The sequence below is a fragment of the Rhinocladiella mackenziei genome (genome assembly GCF_000835555.1).
Source record: "Rhinocladiella mackenziei CBS 650.93 unplaced genomic scaffold supercont1.2, whole genome shotgun sequence".
Classification (NCBI taxonomy): domain Eukaryota; kingdom Fungi; phylum Ascomycota; class Eurotiomycetes; order Chaetothyriales; family Herpotrichiellaceae; genus Rhinocladiella; species Rhinocladiella mackenziei.
The window spans coordinates 225,064-242,236 of NW_013550603.1; the positions used below are offsets into that span (position 1 = coordinate 225,064).

Genomic DNA, 17,173 nt, shown 5'->3' on the forward strand with positions numbered 1-17,173 from the left:
ATCAGGACCGAGCAAGGCCGATAAGAACGACCGAAACAAATAGTAACCCGCGGTGAGTATTGGAGCATGTCTCCCGGGTCTCACGCAGCTTCCTGGTCAACTTTGGGAGTAGCCTGTCTCTGCCAGATAACTCTTTCCATCTCCGACGGATCCAGAGATCCAGTTTTCCCAAAGCTTCTCTCTTCCCCGAACGCGAACAACCTGGCCAGAGCTTGACGACATGAGATCGAGTTTCGTTGTACTATCTACGTGGACGAATTATGTCATGTGTCATGCCGTCATTGTTCCTGGACCATGGTTAAAATTCTCCCAACCTGATCTATATTTCGGTGGCTTTGACTACCTCTATGGCCTTTGGTGGTACCATGCGGTGCAATACGAAGCATCAGTCCTTAGGTTGCCGCCTCGCCCAGATTCAGTGTTTGCTGCTATCACGCCAACATGGCCAGGGGTCGAGGACAGTTGACAATAAGAATCTCCCCAATTTAACGGCCTCGATCGTCCTCATTCTCCTCCATCTCATTTTCTCGCTTTATATTCAGAGGAGCTCAATCCGTAAGTATCACTGACCGTATGTGCTGGGAGGCATATGCTAATAAAGCTGACAGTGCAAGATCTTACTTTTCCTTTTCTGAGACCGAAAAAAATCAAGCAAAAGCTTCCCCGCAACCGACGTTGCCCCGCACTGTGGCCTTGTCCTCGAAAGAATGCTGGTTCGAATACATTCTGGCCAGCTGTTCTAGCAGTGGTAGTGAAACTGAATCACCCCGACTCTACAGTAGGATGGGTCTATCCGTTAGGGGTAGAGCAAATTGCTGCACCGGAAATGCTTGACACGACCCGGTACAACCCAGACCGTATATACAGCGTGGTGATAGGGACGAGGAACCATATGTTGTTGCCTACAGGGCCACAATCGCATCTGGAGAGCGCATGGTTAGGGACGCTATATTGAGGGATTGACTGGCGAAGGAGTACGAATTGTTGTGCTTTGAAATGGATGCTGCGGGTGCTCTGGCCAATTTCCCCTGCATTGTCGTCCGGGGCATCTCCAACTACTGCGATTCTCCCAGAAATGGATCGATGGTATGGCCACGCCGCAGCGGTGGCAGCAGCAGCAAGAATACGACACAGCTTCTCTCCCACGTGGCAATCGACGGAACGAAGCACTGAGTCCTGGCATCAAATGGCTAGATCATAACCTCAGCGGCTTACGACATGCAAGAAGTTCATTTGGCACCCATTTTTGTTCGCTAAGGATTGCTCCAGACCAAGTCCCGAACTTTAACAGTCGAGAGGCTTCCTTGGGCAGGTTGAGTCATGCTTTGAGACACCTGTTTGTTGCAGAAAGGCGCAAGAATCCCCTTGTTTTGACAAACTTCGGAAGCGTGGGAATATCTTAAGCTGCGCTGGAATACGGCCGCCGTGATGCCGGCAGATATGAGCTCCAAATTGATGTCACAAGCAAACCGACAATTCTCGATGGCCTTGGTGTGATCTCTGTCATGCTCAACATGGTAGTCCATCTAGGCACGACGGTCAAGATTCACCTTCTGAAAGACAGCTCGTGCCGTATATCAAGTCCTTCTGGCACAACGGCGTTCGAGACAACCTTTGATATTCAACAACCACAGCAACCCCAAGGACTTTTTTTTTTGGGGGCCTCTTATCTCCCATTGCCGTCCTACGAAGGCGTCATTATCGCTTCCCGAGGAGCAGATATCATTGCACTTGGACATAACATTCCGGTTGAATCCAGGGGGAAAAAGGGAAAGGGATGAACCACTGCTTGACCTTTGAGGGCACTCAGCTTTGGAGTCCTCAAACAGAGAGAAAGCCTGTGCCTGGGTCTCTATGTAGGCCAGCTTCCTTTCGGACTGTGGCTTGCTGTGGCATACGTCAAACAAATCGGTATCGGTGGATTGAGTATGTGTGCAAGATTGGTTAAGAAAGTAAGATGAGGCCAAGTTGAATGAATCTCTGGAGAGTGAAGGAGTTACTAACGGGATGAATCTCTGGTTTTGTTTTAATAACTCGTCTGTTCTGTTCCTCTTGCACTTCCACTTTCCCGTCAAATGATTCCGAGTCTGATCATTCCATCTCTATGCATACACATATCGTGGCAGATCATTGCAGAGCATATCCATGGTTCTGGACTCAATAAGTGACTCAAAAATTCCTTCCATTCTCTTCTGATTTCATTGAGTTGCTAAATCGTGCTAATTCTATGGAGCAATTTGTGGTCCGAAATTTCTATGATCGATAGTAATTCTATCGGATCTCCTCTTTGGTATTTCTTATGGCCTTGGAACCGATATGCTGCCCTAGAACCGATGATGTGTGTGTATGAGACAAAATTTTTGACGAAAGCTTGAGCTTCAATTTCTCCGGTCTATCTCAGGATCAATAGGGGTGTTTTTGTTTGGCCTCGCGGCCGGCCTGTCTTAGCCTCACGGGGATTTTCCTGGTCAAAGAGCCCGCGTGCTGAGATCGTCTTTGACTAACCCTCCCACATAGTTCCATGCATCTCGCCGTCAAAACCCTTCTTCGATCTGTCCCGCCATCTCAGGTGCGGAATCCAGCCCAGCAATTGCCTTATCCATATTCTCCCCACATTGTACCTTCCAGTTCTTCGGCACATAGCCATCCGCGACTCGTTTGAACGCTTCAAAGGTACAGATGCTCTCATCACCTTCGTAATTGTTTCCAGGTTTTGCGCAGGCCGGGATCTTCATTACACCATCATTGTATCGTATTCGGACGTAATATGGTTCCAGACGAGCTTTTTGCGATTCTGACAGTTCATTATGCGGTGACCGGGCAATGAGATCTTGAGGAGGAACAACAGAGGAGAAAGTCGAGTGGGCAGATAGACGGGATGGTGAGAGTGGATTGGACGATGAGGACGCGGAAGATGATTGCGACGATGTTGTTGGAGAGCGAAGACCGAGGAAGGAGGCGAAGAAGTCTTGTTTGGTGCTCGAATCGCCGGGAGCTCTCGGTTCCGAGAACACTGGCGTGTCTGAAGTTTCCGCTGATGCTGGCGTGTCTAGGTCGCTCTTTCTGAACAATTCGAAGGCAATGTGACTAGTATAAGGAGGCCATTTCTCACCATTGAAAGCACCGAGACTGGTCAAGACTCCCGCCAAAGTGGTATCGTGACAACCAGATATGGCGAACCGAATGCCCTTCTCACCACCTCTCCCTTTGCCCAGACGTCCATTTTCCCCGCCAATCTCATTGATACTGAGACCTGCTCCTTCAATCTTGGATGTCATACGTTCGACAATGTCGCCGATCAGGGACCCTATCCCGAGCATGCGATATTCCCGATTTTCGTTGTACCCTGAGAACCATTCTTCAACACCGATACGGTCGATTATGGCACGCGACTTCTCATCGTAGAACTCTCTGGGCAGGCGCGTTGGAGGGCCATGGGCGAGAGTCGCATTGATGGTGTCCATGATCCCCGACAAACGCGGATGTGAATCGACAGCAACTTGCTTATTGGAGTTCTCAGGCATCCATTTCCCAATCAATTTGGTCACGTATTTCATGTCATCCGTATCATTCCACCGATCTGCGGTCCGTTGTGCGAATGCTCGGGACAATTGTGCGAAGCGTCGACAATTTCCGTCGTTGGGAAACAGAGTTTCGTCGGCAGGAGTTCTCGTGACGATGGTGGGCGCAGGAAAAGCAGCCGTACGTGCCGTCAAAGGGTACATGCCCCAAAAGGTCTGTTGGACAGATTCAAGGGCTCGAGGGAGAGGGGTGGCCCTCAGGTAGATCAGATCCGCATTTGCGATCAGGGCGGGCATGAATTTCAGCTGGTCGACATAAAGATGGCGGAGACGCCTTCCTAATTCGTAGGTTGTTTCACGGCCTCTGTCCGTGAGTTCGCCTAGCTGACTACAGAAAATGTGCTGTTGGTACTTGTATACAGAGTCTCCAGACGTAAAAGGTGCGTGTGCCTACCAGACTCCATCCGCCTCGCCAGCCGGTCCAGCTGCGATGACGGGACCATCATCCTCGCCGAATCTTTCAAGCCTTCTCCTCCACTGTAAGGAATTCCATTGTGAGACACTTTCAGGGGTCATGGCGACCGATAGGAGTCGTTGCGCCGCATTGCAGTACGGCCAATATGCAGGGAGGCCCGCCTGGAAAAGTGGTCGTTAGCGGACGCTCTTTCGCAGTTACGTAGATTATATTTACATTTCCGAAACGAGCAGACACAGGTGTACGTTCACCATGGCGAAGAAGAATCTGAACGAGTCGCAGTTCCAGTCCTTTAGGGTAGAGCCGGTCGAGCTCTTCCTGCGTATATGGAGGGCGAGGGATCAGAGACGTCATTTCTGTTCTTCTCTGAGGCTGGCGGCAAGACGAAAAGACCCTCCTAGCGATATCATAGGAGACGAACAGGAGAGAGGAAATGCCTAGGGGCAGGAGAAGATTCAGGAGAGATATAATATGAGAAAAGTCAAAGCATTCAACTAGGGGACCATCATTGACTGTTTCGGCGCTATAATAACCCCAGAGAAAGTCAGGTATCGGATATGATGCCCGATTTTGAGATACAAGCGACGACGTCGATCTCGCTCAAATAGTGTACAGCATTACTATTCAATTCACTCTACATGGGAGCTTACGAGGGTATCTGCGTCGCATTCGCCTTTCCGATGGCTAACTTTCGAATAATGGTCAATGTCGCTTGTTTCTTCGGCCTCTGCCTCCATTTCAAATATGCAAATCATTCACTCTTCGTCCAACTTCTTGTGTATCATCAATCGGACTCACTGGATAACTCCCATATCCGACATTTGACTGGTGTGGAGCGGTCTGACTTGGATACGTCTGTGATGACTGATAGTTCGTGTTGTAAGACGCTGGTGCGTGATGCTCGGCGCTCAATTCGCTGGCGTATTGATTACCTGCCACTTGCTGCGGCCTCGGTGAAGGCGTGTTTTCACTCCGGTCGAACAATGGATTTGATCTCTTCGGCTGCTCCGATCCATCACCGTACTCATCGTCTGAAAATGGATTCTCGGCGACCCCGTATGCGGCGGTGGAAGCATAAGCCTGAGACTGCGGACGAACTCGGGTCGGTACCGGAGGTGGTTGTTCAGGAGCAGAATATGCATTCGAGTACTCGTAGTTGGTGGTGGGGGACTGATTTCTTACCGCTCCTCGCGCGGCTGGGGGCGGTCCTGGCGGAGGAGAAAATTGTTCCTCTCTTCGTAAGGGACTAATGGGGCTCGGGAGTGTATACTGTCGACGAGGTGGCGATGCTGAGAACGATCCGTGGTCAGTCTGGCCAGCAGACGCATAGACATTCTGACCTAGGTTGTGCTGCGGCACTGAGATCGGGCTCTGCGTGGATTCCGTCGGGGGTTGAGGACTAGATGTAGATTTCCTGGCCTGGAGCACCGCTCTCTGGTGTTTCGACATGGCGATATTCAGCTGGTCATTCGTCTCGATCAACGTGAGCATGGTGTCTGGATCTGGTGTCGGATTTTGGCAATTCATAAAACTTTGAATGCTCCTCTGTGTTGTCCGTGCCCTGTCCGCGAACTCCTGGACCAAATCATTGGCCAGCAATTCCGCTTGAGTCGTCGACTGGACAGTCTGGACGAGAAGTCGAGCAGTAGTCTTTGCTTCTTCTATCCGCGAGGCTAATTCCTCTGGGGGTGGGAGGACATCACGTCTTCGGCTTGGCTGTTGTTGGTATTGGCCCGCAAATCCAGGAGGACCACGGTGCTGTTGCTGGTGTTCAGTGTGATGATCAGAGCTAACGGCTTCCAAAGAGCCCCAACCTACCGAATAGCGAATTGTGTTCCGCCTTCCTTTCTCTTTCCTCCACATCTCAACCAAGGGTCCCAGCGTGTCATTTCCAGGAGCCTTCTCAGCCTCGAAATAGTCCAGTGTTTCCCTCAAAATCTGCTGAACACTGGTATCTCTTCCATCGCGCAGTAATTCTTTTACGGTAGACACGAATTTCGCATCAAAGTTTTGTGTGAAAACGTGTGCAGGATTGTCGGTCAAGATGCGCATGAGCATGACGGCATTGTATTGCGCAAATCCCCGCTGGTAGTGTTCTTTGGATAAGTAGCGACGGATGGTCATGGCAGCCTCCTTTGCAGCTATGGGACTCGACTCGGCGGCATCGACAATCGCTGGTAGATGGAGGTATTCTTCGCCTGGAGCTTCAGAATTGGGAGCGCCTGATTCACAGAATGCCGTCTAAGAGTCTGGGTGAGATTCGAGAAGCCATACTGTTGTCGTAGAAAACTTACCACTTCCCGAACAACGACAGCTTCCGGCGCGTCACCCTCTGGCAGAACCTGAGTCAGGCTTCCATTTCGTTCGGGACCTGCGCCATGCTGTCAGCCTGGAACCGTGCTGAAGGAACGTGTATCTGCATACTGCCACTCTTCTTCTTGATGTTTCCCAAAAACTTTTTCATCTTGACTGCCGCCGCTCAATTACTAGGGCAAGTCTGGAGTATTTAGTGAATCGGTGAGAGATGGACAAGAGAGTTCGGCTCTGCGGTAGGCGTTGTTCACAGGTAAAAGCTGGGGTGGTAGGACAGGGTAGCGGTTTCAGATCAAAGCTCGGTCGAGAGTCGGCGGCAGGTGAGATATATTACACTCTCGCCCTTGGAATCTTGGTGATGGCGAAATGGCGCGTCCCGGAGGTCAAGGGAGCATCAACGTCCCCTGCGGTACGTTGGCTGATTGCAAGGAAAGAAAGTCGACAAGCGCCTAGGTTCAACTGTTCATATGATCAGCCACGCATTCGTCGCTTGGCTTTTCGTTTCCCTGCAATGCGGTTCGTCAGCCGCGAATGCTTTAGGGAGATATCGTTTCACTGTCGGCCATTCGGCTCTAGCGTGGGAAAAATCTTTGATTCTTCGTCATCCGCTTTTAAACATCACTAGCCTGTACTTTCCTGAGTATGCGCGGCACTGAATTATATGACGAGGCTGTGCGAAAACGCTTGTAGGTAGATTAGCCAGCCACATGATCAGCGTCGAAGGATTCCATCACCGTCGCCACTCAAGGATCGATTTACAGACAATCGCCTCACTAGGTTCACAAGAAAAGTCGTCATATGTATTTAACCTCCAATGTGCCCGGCCCACAGACACTAATTCTGCACGGGATCACCTCATCAAGAATCGTGCCGGGATCTACACGGCCTTTGATGATTTGCATCGTCGGCTTGGTCTTCGTCATCCACGGCCTGACCCATTCCGTAGCTCCCATGTTTCGAATCGACCAGATCAAAACAATTTTTCGGGTTGCCACAGTTTGCTGGATTTGGACAAGATGGTGAGTGATTCCACCTCCTCCAGCAAACATGACGACCGTGCCATAGCTCACCAGAGAGCCGTGACCGGCATACGGTCCTTCCAAGAAACCTCTCATGGAGAGCTTTCTACCAGGGCATTGTCGGCCGGATCGTAACATGGCGCGGCGACTGAAATGTTACACAACACGCTCCCGCGGGCAAAGCCTCGACAAACACGGTGGCGTTACCACCTTGTGGGAATAGTTCAGTCTAAGGATTCTGCCCAATCGCCAAAGTCGTTCCAAAACGAAGAGAAGAATTGCCGTCAGTATTGAGGGGGATGCAAGTAGCTTCTTCATGGAGAGATGGCCATAGATTCCGAAAGGAGTCATGAAGGCGAGAAATTGGTGGAGGTGCAGAAATGTGTCGTAGAAAGCATTTCGGAGCATGATGACCACAGCAATCAGACCAAGCAGCCCATACTGAAGAAAAGGGTTGTGGTTGAAGACCTTTGGTGACGCATCGTCTCCCTTGGCGAGTGCGGAGGCCATCCATGCCCAAAAGTGAATCGTGGCTTCAATTGCCACGATCCTTCCAATCCACCGATGAAAGAGATTGAACGTGTCAAAACGGACTCTCAGAATTCGAATGACAGGGTTGTTTCTTGATGCCAGAACAACAAGTGGGATCAGATTGACCGTTGCCAAAATGCCACTTCGCCCTCGAAGTTCGGCGAACAACGCTCCCTTCTCGGAGTTTTCCAATCCAGAAGGAGGGTATAGATCAGATTTGTCATACCATAGAGAAATAGCAAGATGAAATGAATCCGACCAGGAAGAGTTCCGTAATTGACGGCACTCGACATGTGAATTTCCCGATTATGTCGCTTTTGGAAGAGAGGCGCATAGACAATGTGTTTCTTTAACCATGGCCAAGCCGAAAAGTGGTCAACGGTGTAATATTTCTGCAGAAATGGGCTTGCTGTCAGGCAGTAGATGGTCCGAATATATGACACACATCGTTGAGCTAATCGTAGGACCAAACCGACCGCAATGGTCATCACAATGGATAACCACAGCAATTTGACGAGTTTGGCATCTAATTCTAGATCGACACCGTGTAATCCAGTGTAGAACGGAGGAATGCAGGGCGAATGGGGCCCGTTCCTGGCGACATTGGAGAATGTGAAATTCCGATAGGTGCCATCGGCAGGTTGCTGAATTCCCAGGTCGACAGAAGGTTGATTACCATCTCTCAGATCCCGCACAGCCCGATGGTGATGATTGATTTGCCGATCCAGGGACACAGTAGTGTTTCTGGAACTTTCAGAAGCTCTGGCCAGCACAACTGGGGTGAGGAAAGCCATTTTGCCAAGTTCGGCCTCCATGGGTGTCTTTGAATTGATCTGAGGACCTGGTGGCCAGGCCGGTGAATGTGAATTTGACATGGAAGATCCACTTCTAAGCTGGAGATTGTCGAATCATCAGAATCATTAGAACTTGATCTCGAGGTAGTATGACCTATGAAAGAATCTTTGTGCCAGCAGTGTTTCGTTAACAAAGACAGAGGGCAAGGTGCCTTTGTCGAGTCCAGGGCAGCTTTGTCAGGGGATTTCGTTCACACCAATTGATGAGACAAACAAAAGAAACGGACAGAGAAACAAAGAAAATGTGTATAGCAGGTATCGTCGGTGATTGAGTGACCTACATTGGACCCGTGCCTCCCTAAACGGTGATCAAAAGGCTGCACAATCAAACTGCCCAGCACGTGGTCCTATGAGTACGAGTGATAGCAGAAGGACACATAGAAGGCATCCACGAATAGGTTTCGGGTTGATTGATTGTTTTTGAGCGTGGATGGAATGTGGACCAAAAGGCGGCACATGACGCCCTTATCGATGGTGTAGGTCACCTTCCAAGAGGTGGGATGTGAACGTGGGAACCCTTGGCATCATGGTGTGTTTGACAAAGATCTGTTGACCATAGACCAGGATCCTTTGCTCTTCCAAGAGTAAGAGACCGTCTTCTACTTTTCTGAGAGCTCAAAAACGACATTGTTGGCGAAACGCGAAGGAAGCAGACACTTCGAATGCGGTGTGCTCTGTCCAAAAGCTCAAGTGAGACGGGCCATACCAAGAACAAGTTTCGTCGACTGTGCGCAGAGGGCAACGAAAGGTCAAATTCGTCATGGCGAAAAGACGAAGAAAAGCAGAGTTGCAATATCAAAGACTGGCTCCGTTTCAAATGACAAGTGATTTCGGCAGCAAAGGCGGTCTTTTGAATTCTTTGTCTTGGCATCTCGAGAGGAGGCCCATCAACGACCAGCGCACCTCGCGCCGCTTTTAAGCACTGCTCCACCCCTCTCACCCGCCCTCGCCTTTTATTCATTCACCTATACTACTCACTCTCGACTCTCGCTCTGTTATCTTGACGAGTATATCTACCTAGGTACTCTCGCGCTCAATATGGATCGTTAGTTTGTGGCCGTTCAGATTCATCAACCTTGGAGTTTAGTACGCATCCATAGGTGCCTTCCCACTAACCTATTCTCGACCTGGAAATGGTGCCCATTTATCCTATTAAAGGGACCTTCCTAGAGCATTACGTGCTGCGGAAAGCCTATAACGAAAGAAAGCGCTACGCTGGAGATCATTGTATGCAGCCTGCAAAGCGCCATTGATTTGGCCGAATGCCCAGGATTCCCTCTGTTATCCGGAAGCGCTTCGTGTTGCAGTATTCACGCCATCAGCACCAATGTGTTATTTTTCCAGTACCGACTCGGATAAGGAAGGTTGGGACGCGAGATGGGAAGGTGCACCATGCTCCACAAACAGGCTCTTAACATCATGGTATACCAACCTGCTCTGATCTGTTCATCGTCCAGCGCGGGAGGCTGCCGGCCTTGTGAGTCTTCCAACCCTTTGATTTTCGCCCGGTAGGCTTCAATAATGGTCCTGCCATCGATGGCACAGTCGACGTAGCGGTGTACGATCTCCAGCAACCCCTTGTGTAGCTCACGAGCGGGAGAATGAGATGCGACTCTGAACTTTGGGGGTGTCCTGCTGGATCCGCTGCGCCTGTCTTGGTTCTCTGTTTCACGAAGTTGCTGATTGACTTCTGTGTGTAGCGTAATGGCCATCTGCTGATGAGCAGCCACCAGGTGTATGTACGTTGGGATGGAATTTGGTTGGTTGAACAGGGAGGCCAGATAGCTATCCGCCTCAACAGCTGCAGATCGAATGTCTCGGAGGAATTCATGAGCTCTTGCATTGTAGCCGTTCCTCCCCATGAAAGATCCAAAGCATCTGTTTTCATTGTGAAAACTGTTGCGGTATTTTGTCTCGAAGAAATTGAGCACGCGACAGACCCAGTGGAGTTGCGATGGTGCAGAGCTTTCGGTCAGAGAAGACATCATTGTGAGAGAGCTGGATGATTCCTTCAGGCCAGGCAGGATTTCGTTTAGGCGCTGCCACAGTATAATTCGCCCCTCGCGAACGGTGAGGGTAGAGCCACTCCACTCCTCTGGCATTGGCGGCTGGTATTTCACCATGCCGAGTCCATCAATAGGCAGGAAGGGGGCAATTAGTAACAGAGAGTCTGCAAACGTCCGCCAAGTATCACACTTGTCTTTGTCCTTTCGTGTCTTTACTTCGCGAAGCTGCTGTTCGGGAATCCCTATGTCTCTGAAATGCTTCTTCATTGCGTCTGGGAAGCTCTCCGGATTTTCGCACTCGCCTAGAGGCCAGTCTTGTTGAATGCCGAGAAGCTCATGCCGCGGGATGATGCCAAACGCAAGTTTGTCAGTGCTCTCAGATGGAACGTATTTCGTGTTACCAAGGTAGACGGGATCTGCCTTGTCGTTCGACGGGTCATAGCGATATTGGACAATCATGCCTAGACCTTGGATTTGCAAGGAAGCGAAATTGTTGCCGTATCCATCCGCACTAAAGTGTCCAGGCCTCAGATCCTGGACTGTAAGTCGTAGTCTGAAACATAATGTGAGAAGATCGCCCAAGCTGATCGAAGCAAATGGCCTCACAACGTCAGGAGGCAACAGGTCCCAAGAATGAAGGTGGTTTTCAATAGCAGGATACAGTATCTGCCTCCGATCCGGTCCAAGGCTAATGCCCCTCGTACCTGATCTAGTGTAGATGAAGCTGCATTTGTCGGTACTTTGATTGAACTTCTTCTCGTCGTAGTAGAGTTGCTCAAGTAAGATCAGCCAACTAGCGCTGAAAGCCTGAGATCCTGGCTGTAGTGTTTGTTGGTGTGAAGATCCGTAAGAGGGATTGAATCTGTTGAGAAATTGCTGCAGTCCACTGATTTTGGTAGAAGATCTGATTAAGGCCTTTAGGTCGTTAAACCTGTTGTCGCTGTTCGCAATGGCCAGAATGAATCTGCTGAAGGTCTCCTGCCTGAAAGGGTCATTTCCTTCGATCCTGGAAAGAAGCGATGTCTCACTGAGCACATTGTGAAAGGTGAAGTGTGGAGTGGTGAACTTCGTCTCGAACCTGAATTCTGTCCAATGAAAGACACGGTCGCGACTGAGTGCAAAGATGCCCATGATCTCTTTATTTGTTCTTCGAAAGCCCTCAGCAGTGCCAAAGACCGACTGTAGTAGCTGGACGACGGCGATGATCAAAGCAGTGAAGGACAGTACAAGCGCAAGGGCCGTCAGCCCGCTTGATTCTGACATATTGTTTGAATGCTCGCCTCAGTCCCACGACTAGCATCTACCTTGTCTTCAGTCGCAGCTGATCGGACAACGGCCAGATGGTGACGAAAAGACTGCCACCGTGGTTAATAAAACGGCAACGGACACAAGAGACGGAAAGCACTGTGCGTTGACATGCTCTGGGGGCTAAATGCTTTCACAGTCGAAAAAGGCGTTGTAATTGGAACACTGTAGGGTTTCGTAATGCGCTAGATACGATGTTGATCGCCTTCCATGGGTCATTACCTAGGTAGAAATGTCTTGTTTGAGCGCCTCAAACCAGTTGAACCACACACCCAGGTGTCAGAAGACGCACGCCCACGATCGAGATCGCCGTGTCCGCTAACCCAAGCGTAGTGGGAAGGTAATACCTCAAGCTCGACTGCAGGACTCAGAACAACCGTCATTACTAGGGTCACCGGCAGATCTGGGTCCGAGAAAAGCCTTACAGCATGAGGCACGGTAGACCACACGCGGCTCACCTTGGCTCACCTTGGCTCGCGCGGGACGGACTCGGGAGCACAGGGCGGCGTCACCCCCGTCCGGAAGAGGGGCCCGCCCCGCCGTCGATTTACCTTCCTCTTGGCATGGGAGATACAGTATCTCTCTTTTCGTCTACACATTGCAAACAGTGACGAAGCGGCTGAGACTTTCTCGGTGTAGATGGATCTTCCATTCTTTCAACTCGACTTTTTCAACATCCCAATACTTCACACCACTCGTCCTCAATCCATCTCACCATGGCCTGCAATCCATTTGGATCTCGCAATTGCCCAGCATTCTGCGCCAGCAGGCTCTGCTGCTCCTTCTCCCACGTTAACCGCTGCTCCCCCAACGCCGACTCATTAACCGGTACTCCGCTCCTCAACGCATCCATATACGCCTCCATAAACATTTGCCATCTCGGCAGGTAATACGCGCCAACTAACCCGGCCCAGTGACGAGAAGCATAGTCTGTAATTTCGCCGTTCGGACCCCACAACGTGACCTGATTTATGGCGCCATATACTACGGAGTCCGATATGCTGGCGTCCGATGCGGACCACGCGCGAGCAGCGTTGACCCAGGCACAGAGCGATGATTCGGGAACTTTGCTCGGCGTGTATCGTAGCAGGGTGTCGAGCGTGGAGAGGAGGGAGAACATTTGGGCTTGCATCTGGGAAGCTGCTGCTAGAGATCTGTTGAGGGCGCTCTCGTTTCTGAAAGTCAGCTGGGTGAGATTTGTGTGCGCCACGAAGGTGGTATATATTGGGTAAAACGCGTTCGCGAGAACTTGGCGCGTCATGTCGATGAGGTCGAACTGATAGGCCGCGTTCGACCAGGGCCGCCGGATCGTACATGATGGTGGTTGGCAGGTGGTGGGGGTCGTCGGTTGCACTGGGGGCCAGTTCGAAGATAGATTTGGTGACGGCCAGAGCGGCTGTCAAATTGGTGTTGTTATAGACGGTATGGAGAAGAGTGTCCCAGGCGTGATATATGGATTCTGGCATGTCGCCTTCCGCAGCGTTCACATATCGTCTCTTTGCCCAGCTGCGGAAGTAGGTGGGTAAATTGATGGGGGAAGCTGACCATGCTTGTGAGAGTAGCCCTTCAAAGGGCGTGTGTTGTCAGGAGAAATAGGCATGCTCTGATGATGAGACGTGGAATACTTACAGGTCGTATATGATCTCATTGCCTTCCTGGGCCTCCATTGTCAATCCGAATCCCACAAGAGACGGAGAATTGTTGAGTGCTTCGACAGCATTGATGGTCACATTCATGACCTGTCCATACAGACCATGGTTGCCGCCAAAGTCATGCAGTTGACACCATATCCATGGCTTGCCATAGTAAGAGTTCAGCCTCTGCCATTGCGGGTAAGTTTCTGAGAACAGATCAAGAATCAACATGTCCTTGTCCTCTGAAACTCCACCCAGAAACGCTTCCACTCTTGCCTCGGTCCAGAACTCCACGTTTTAGAAGAAGAGCCAGCCTTGCATCATCCAGATGGCATTTGGATCTGCATCCTTGAGGCTCTGCCAGACTGCATTTCCGAGCCGCTTTAAGTCATCTAGATCTCTTGAGAGGGGGTCGTTCTCGTTGAACTGATCGAGTGTGTATATGTGGGAGACATTGCCATAATGTTGCCTTTGCTTGGTGATGAAATTCTTTTGCAGTTGTGCAAAGAGTGGATTGGTCAGCTCCAGAAATGTAACGTTGGTGTACTCAGCGCTAAATCCGTTCCACTGAGATATGTTGACAAAAGTCGAGTTGGGGAACACCTCTGGGAAAGTCCTGGACACAAAGCCGGTGAAAGCCGGAAGCACTGGTGTCATCCCAAGGTCGACCATGCGTTGCAAAATCTGTTTCTGTAATTCGAATTGGTCATCGATCCATGAAAGTAGAAGTTGGCCAGTCCAGGAGCTCTGAATGTTGCCGAATCGGTTCCATGCTTGGAACGCTGGGCCGCTGAAGAAATTGAGGACCTCTGATTGGGACAATCCAATGTCCCTAAACACCTCCAACAAGATCTTCTCGTGCCCTACCTAGGCAAGCGGTAGATTAACACCTCTCAAGGCGAGCCAATCTAATTCCATCTCCCAGTCCTCCCATGACCAGAACGCTGTGGTGTAAGAAAACGTGACTGCAATGGGGTTACTACTTAAGCCCGGCATTTGTCTCTCGTCAAACCTCTTTACCTGTATTGAAGTGGTATCTCCAAGGGACAACACTTGACCCACGTAGAGGCTCACAATTTGGCAGTGTTTTGACATGATGCAGTTGACTCCCAATGAACCAGTAGAGGTCGACATTCACCACATCGGCAAGATAGCGGTGCAATCTGGATCTTTGTTTAGCTATGGTCGCCATTTCGGTGGATTTCCACTGACCCTGAAGCGAGAGCAATGAGAGAGTTTCCATGAATGGCGACTTTCCCACCGTCGCATCTGACGATGTATTGGTCATTGGTGATGCCAAGAGCGTAGTCTCCATCGAGAATGAACGAGATATCATCCACATGAGCAGGAAGACGCCGCTTGACCAGATCTGTCAGACCCTTGGTGGAGCGGCATCGGATCAATGTGATCGATGCCCACAAGCATGACAACAGTAGAGGAAACCGCATCCTTCATCCTCGACACACCCTCAGTGGAGTACTCTCATCCGCGGACGAGTCGAGGATTTGATCCATGACCTTTATGTTTGATCTGTAGTGAACACCTCTCGCACAATTAAAAGGTATGACCCCCCTCAAGATCCAGCCCGAAAACGTGGAGCAAAAGTCAGCCGGAGTTGACTAAAAGATCCATCGCTTCCAAATTTCATCCGATCCATTCATCGCGAATAGAGCTTTCCCAGCTTCATGGTGAGGCGCCCAGCTCCGCCTATAGTCCAAGAGATTTCGTTGCTAACGAACAGCCTTGCCTATAGAGTGTGATAAAGTTCTCACATGTATAGCCCCAATGGCCTGCTCCAGATACGTCTCTTGTAAGTTCCCTAAGGTCTCTCTCATCCTTCTTCTGTTCTGTAAAGGGCTTTGGAGAGGATGGGAGAACCACGAAGTCACAACCGTCAACTGGCTCAACATTGTTGTCATGACTGCCAAACCACTAGGAGAGTAAGCTGTTATCTTGCTACTCGCCCCCTCACCCTTGATCGCTTGAGAGCGATCAAGTCGATATCAATAGACTAGTCAATTCAGTCAATTCCACCCTCAAAGCCCAGTATCACGCTTGCCTGTCCACTGACTTTGCCAGTCTGATAATAGTAGGCTTGTAGAAACCAATTTTTCTCTCCTCGCAGCCTACTCTATCGCTGACTTCGGTGTTTTCTTTCCTACTGTATTGAGAATTTCGCCTCATAGTTGCCAAGGCATCGGGCGATCTCCCTCCATTTCAGCGATCAGAGGGTTTGAATGTGCCAAAAAAAAAAAAAAAAAAAAAAAAGGAGGGAGGGGGGAGGAAGCTAAAGAGTCTCGACGAGGGTAATTTTCGTGAGTGGGACGCCTAGCCATTTTGTTTGCTGTGGCATCGTATCTATAAGTTGCTCAAGTAGATCCTGCCCAATTGCATGCCATGCCTCAGGTAACCCTTTGCCGTAGTTGATCGTACGTCGCCCTTCTGTCAGAGTAATTACGAGCCAGCCAGTCGTTCATTTCATTCCAGAGAGTCTCGATGAGGTTGAGATCAGGCGAATTTGCAGGCCAAACAATAGGAGTAGGAGCAGGAGCGCGTAACAAGACGCGTCAACAATACAAGCAAAGGCACTAACTCATAAATGGATAAGCGTCCCACTCACGAAAATTACCCTCATCGACTGTAGCGTCAAGCCCATCGCATCTATAACGTAGAAACCGCGCCGGTAGTTGCGAATTACGCCCAGAACGTAACGGAAGCGAAATCGGCCTCCCCCCAGCTGTACGGAATCTACTGTCGTAAGCGTGTTGCCTGTAGGTCGTACAATTATAGTATCCGTTAGGTCTGTTGAATCATTCGAATTCGTAGCGAGCGTCATATGGTCTACAGATCGGATCCGATGAAATATCACGGCCATCAGATCCGATCCATGGACCATGTCGATATCGAGGAATATCGGTTTTTTATCGAGGAGGGTGGCCCTATTGGGCCGAGAGAAGATTGATTGATTGAATCTATGAGCGCTACCAAAAAGACCATGAAGGTTGCGGCGCACGTGACTAAGCTAGTCCCAATGTGGACTACCAACAGGCTCGGAGCCCACGAGGGCCAATGTGGTCCACAGACTGGATCCGATGGTGGTGGGGTTCATGAGGTGGGTGCCTGCGTGTTCACGTGACAGTGCTGGGCTCCACGTGATTGGTCAACAGGACGGTCGGCGGCTACACACTGCACTAACGGAGTTTGTCGCCGTTGGCCTGGCGACGGCGAGAAATCGCTAGTAAGTGGCGTGGCTGTGAAAGCATTGACAGGAGACTGCGAAGCAAGAAACACGTTTGATTCCTAAAGGCAGCAATACGCGACCATCGATCCGCGACTTCTTGGAACGCCAGAATCTACAACTGTGAACCCTGATGTTGGCCACCACCTTGAGGGGCTGTCAAACTTGGGTGGAAGGAGTGCTCTGTTCTCTATCTACTTGTTGAGCTGCTGAGGGTTTCTTTACAGACATACGAAATACCTCGCCGTCGCGCAGAGTAACCGCCAGGAACGTCGTC

At 50.3% G+C, this 17,173-nt stretch overlaps 6 protein-coding genes across 6 annotated transcripts; all 6 read right to left on the reverse strand.

Annotated features, from left to right (window-relative positions):
* Nucleotides 1–2,534: 2,534 nt before the first annotated feature.
* On the reverse strand, nt 2,535–4,350 carry Z518_01885 (uncharacterized protein; the record flags this gene model as incomplete). Its single annotated transcript, XM_013418914.1, has 3 exons — nt 2,535–3,909; nt 3,976–4,157; nt 4,213–4,350. 3 exons carry the CDS (start codon nt 4,348–4,350, stop codon nt 2,535–2,537), a joined length of 1,695 nt encoding a protein of 564 aa, XP_013274368.1.
* A 384-nt stretch (nt 4,351–4,734) lies between these two features.
* Z518_01886 (uncharacterized protein) lies at nt 4,735–6,460 on the reverse strand (the record flags this gene model as incomplete). The annotated part of the gene is made up of 3 exons (XM_013418915.1): nt 4,735–6,237; nt 6,291–6,367; nt 6,421–6,460. The coding sequence occupies 3 exons, from the start codon at nt 6,458–6,460 to the stop codon at nt 4,735–4,737; spliced, it is 1,620 nt and encodes a 539-aa protein (XP_013274369.1).
* Nucleotides 6,461–7,975: 1,515 nt separating this feature from the next.
* Z518_01887 (uncharacterized protein) lies at nt 7,976–8,653 on the reverse strand (the record flags this gene model as incomplete). The annotated part of the gene is made up of 1 exon (XM_013418916.1): nt 7,976–8,653. The coding sequence occupies one exon, from the start codon at nt 8,651–8,653 to the stop codon at nt 7,976–7,978; it is 678 nt and encodes a 225-aa protein (XP_013274370.1).
* Nucleotides 8,654–10,023: 1,370 nt separating this feature from the next.
* On the reverse strand, nt 10,024–11,982 carry Z518_01888 (uncharacterized protein; the record flags this gene model as incomplete). Its single annotated transcript, XM_013418917.1, has 1 exon — nt 10,024–11,982. The coding sequence occupies one exon, from the start codon at nt 11,980–11,982 to the stop codon at nt 10,024–10,026; it is 1,959 nt and encodes a 652-aa protein (XP_013274371.1).
* A 712-nt stretch (nt 11,983–12,694) lies between these two features.
* Nucleotides 12,695–13,889, reverse strand: Z518_01889 (uncharacterized protein; the record flags this gene model as incomplete). The annotated part of the gene is made up of 3 exons (XM_013418918.1): nt 12,695–13,210; nt 13,260–13,530; nt 13,654–13,889. The coding sequence occupies 3 exons, from the start codon at nt 13,887–13,889 to the stop codon at nt 12,695–12,697; spliced, it is 1,023 nt and encodes a 340-aa protein (XP_013274372.1).
* A 66-nt stretch (nt 13,890–13,955) lies between these two features.
* On the reverse strand, nt 13,956–14,753 carry Z518_01890 (uncharacterized protein; the record flags this gene model as incomplete). The annotated part of the gene is made up of 2 exons (XM_013418919.1): nt 13,956–14,521; nt 14,549–14,753. 2 exons carry the CDS (start codon nt 14,751–14,753, stop codon nt 13,956–13,958), a joined length of 771 nt encoding a protein of 256 aa, XP_013274373.1.
* Nucleotides 14,754–17,173: the final 2,420 nt, after the last annotated feature.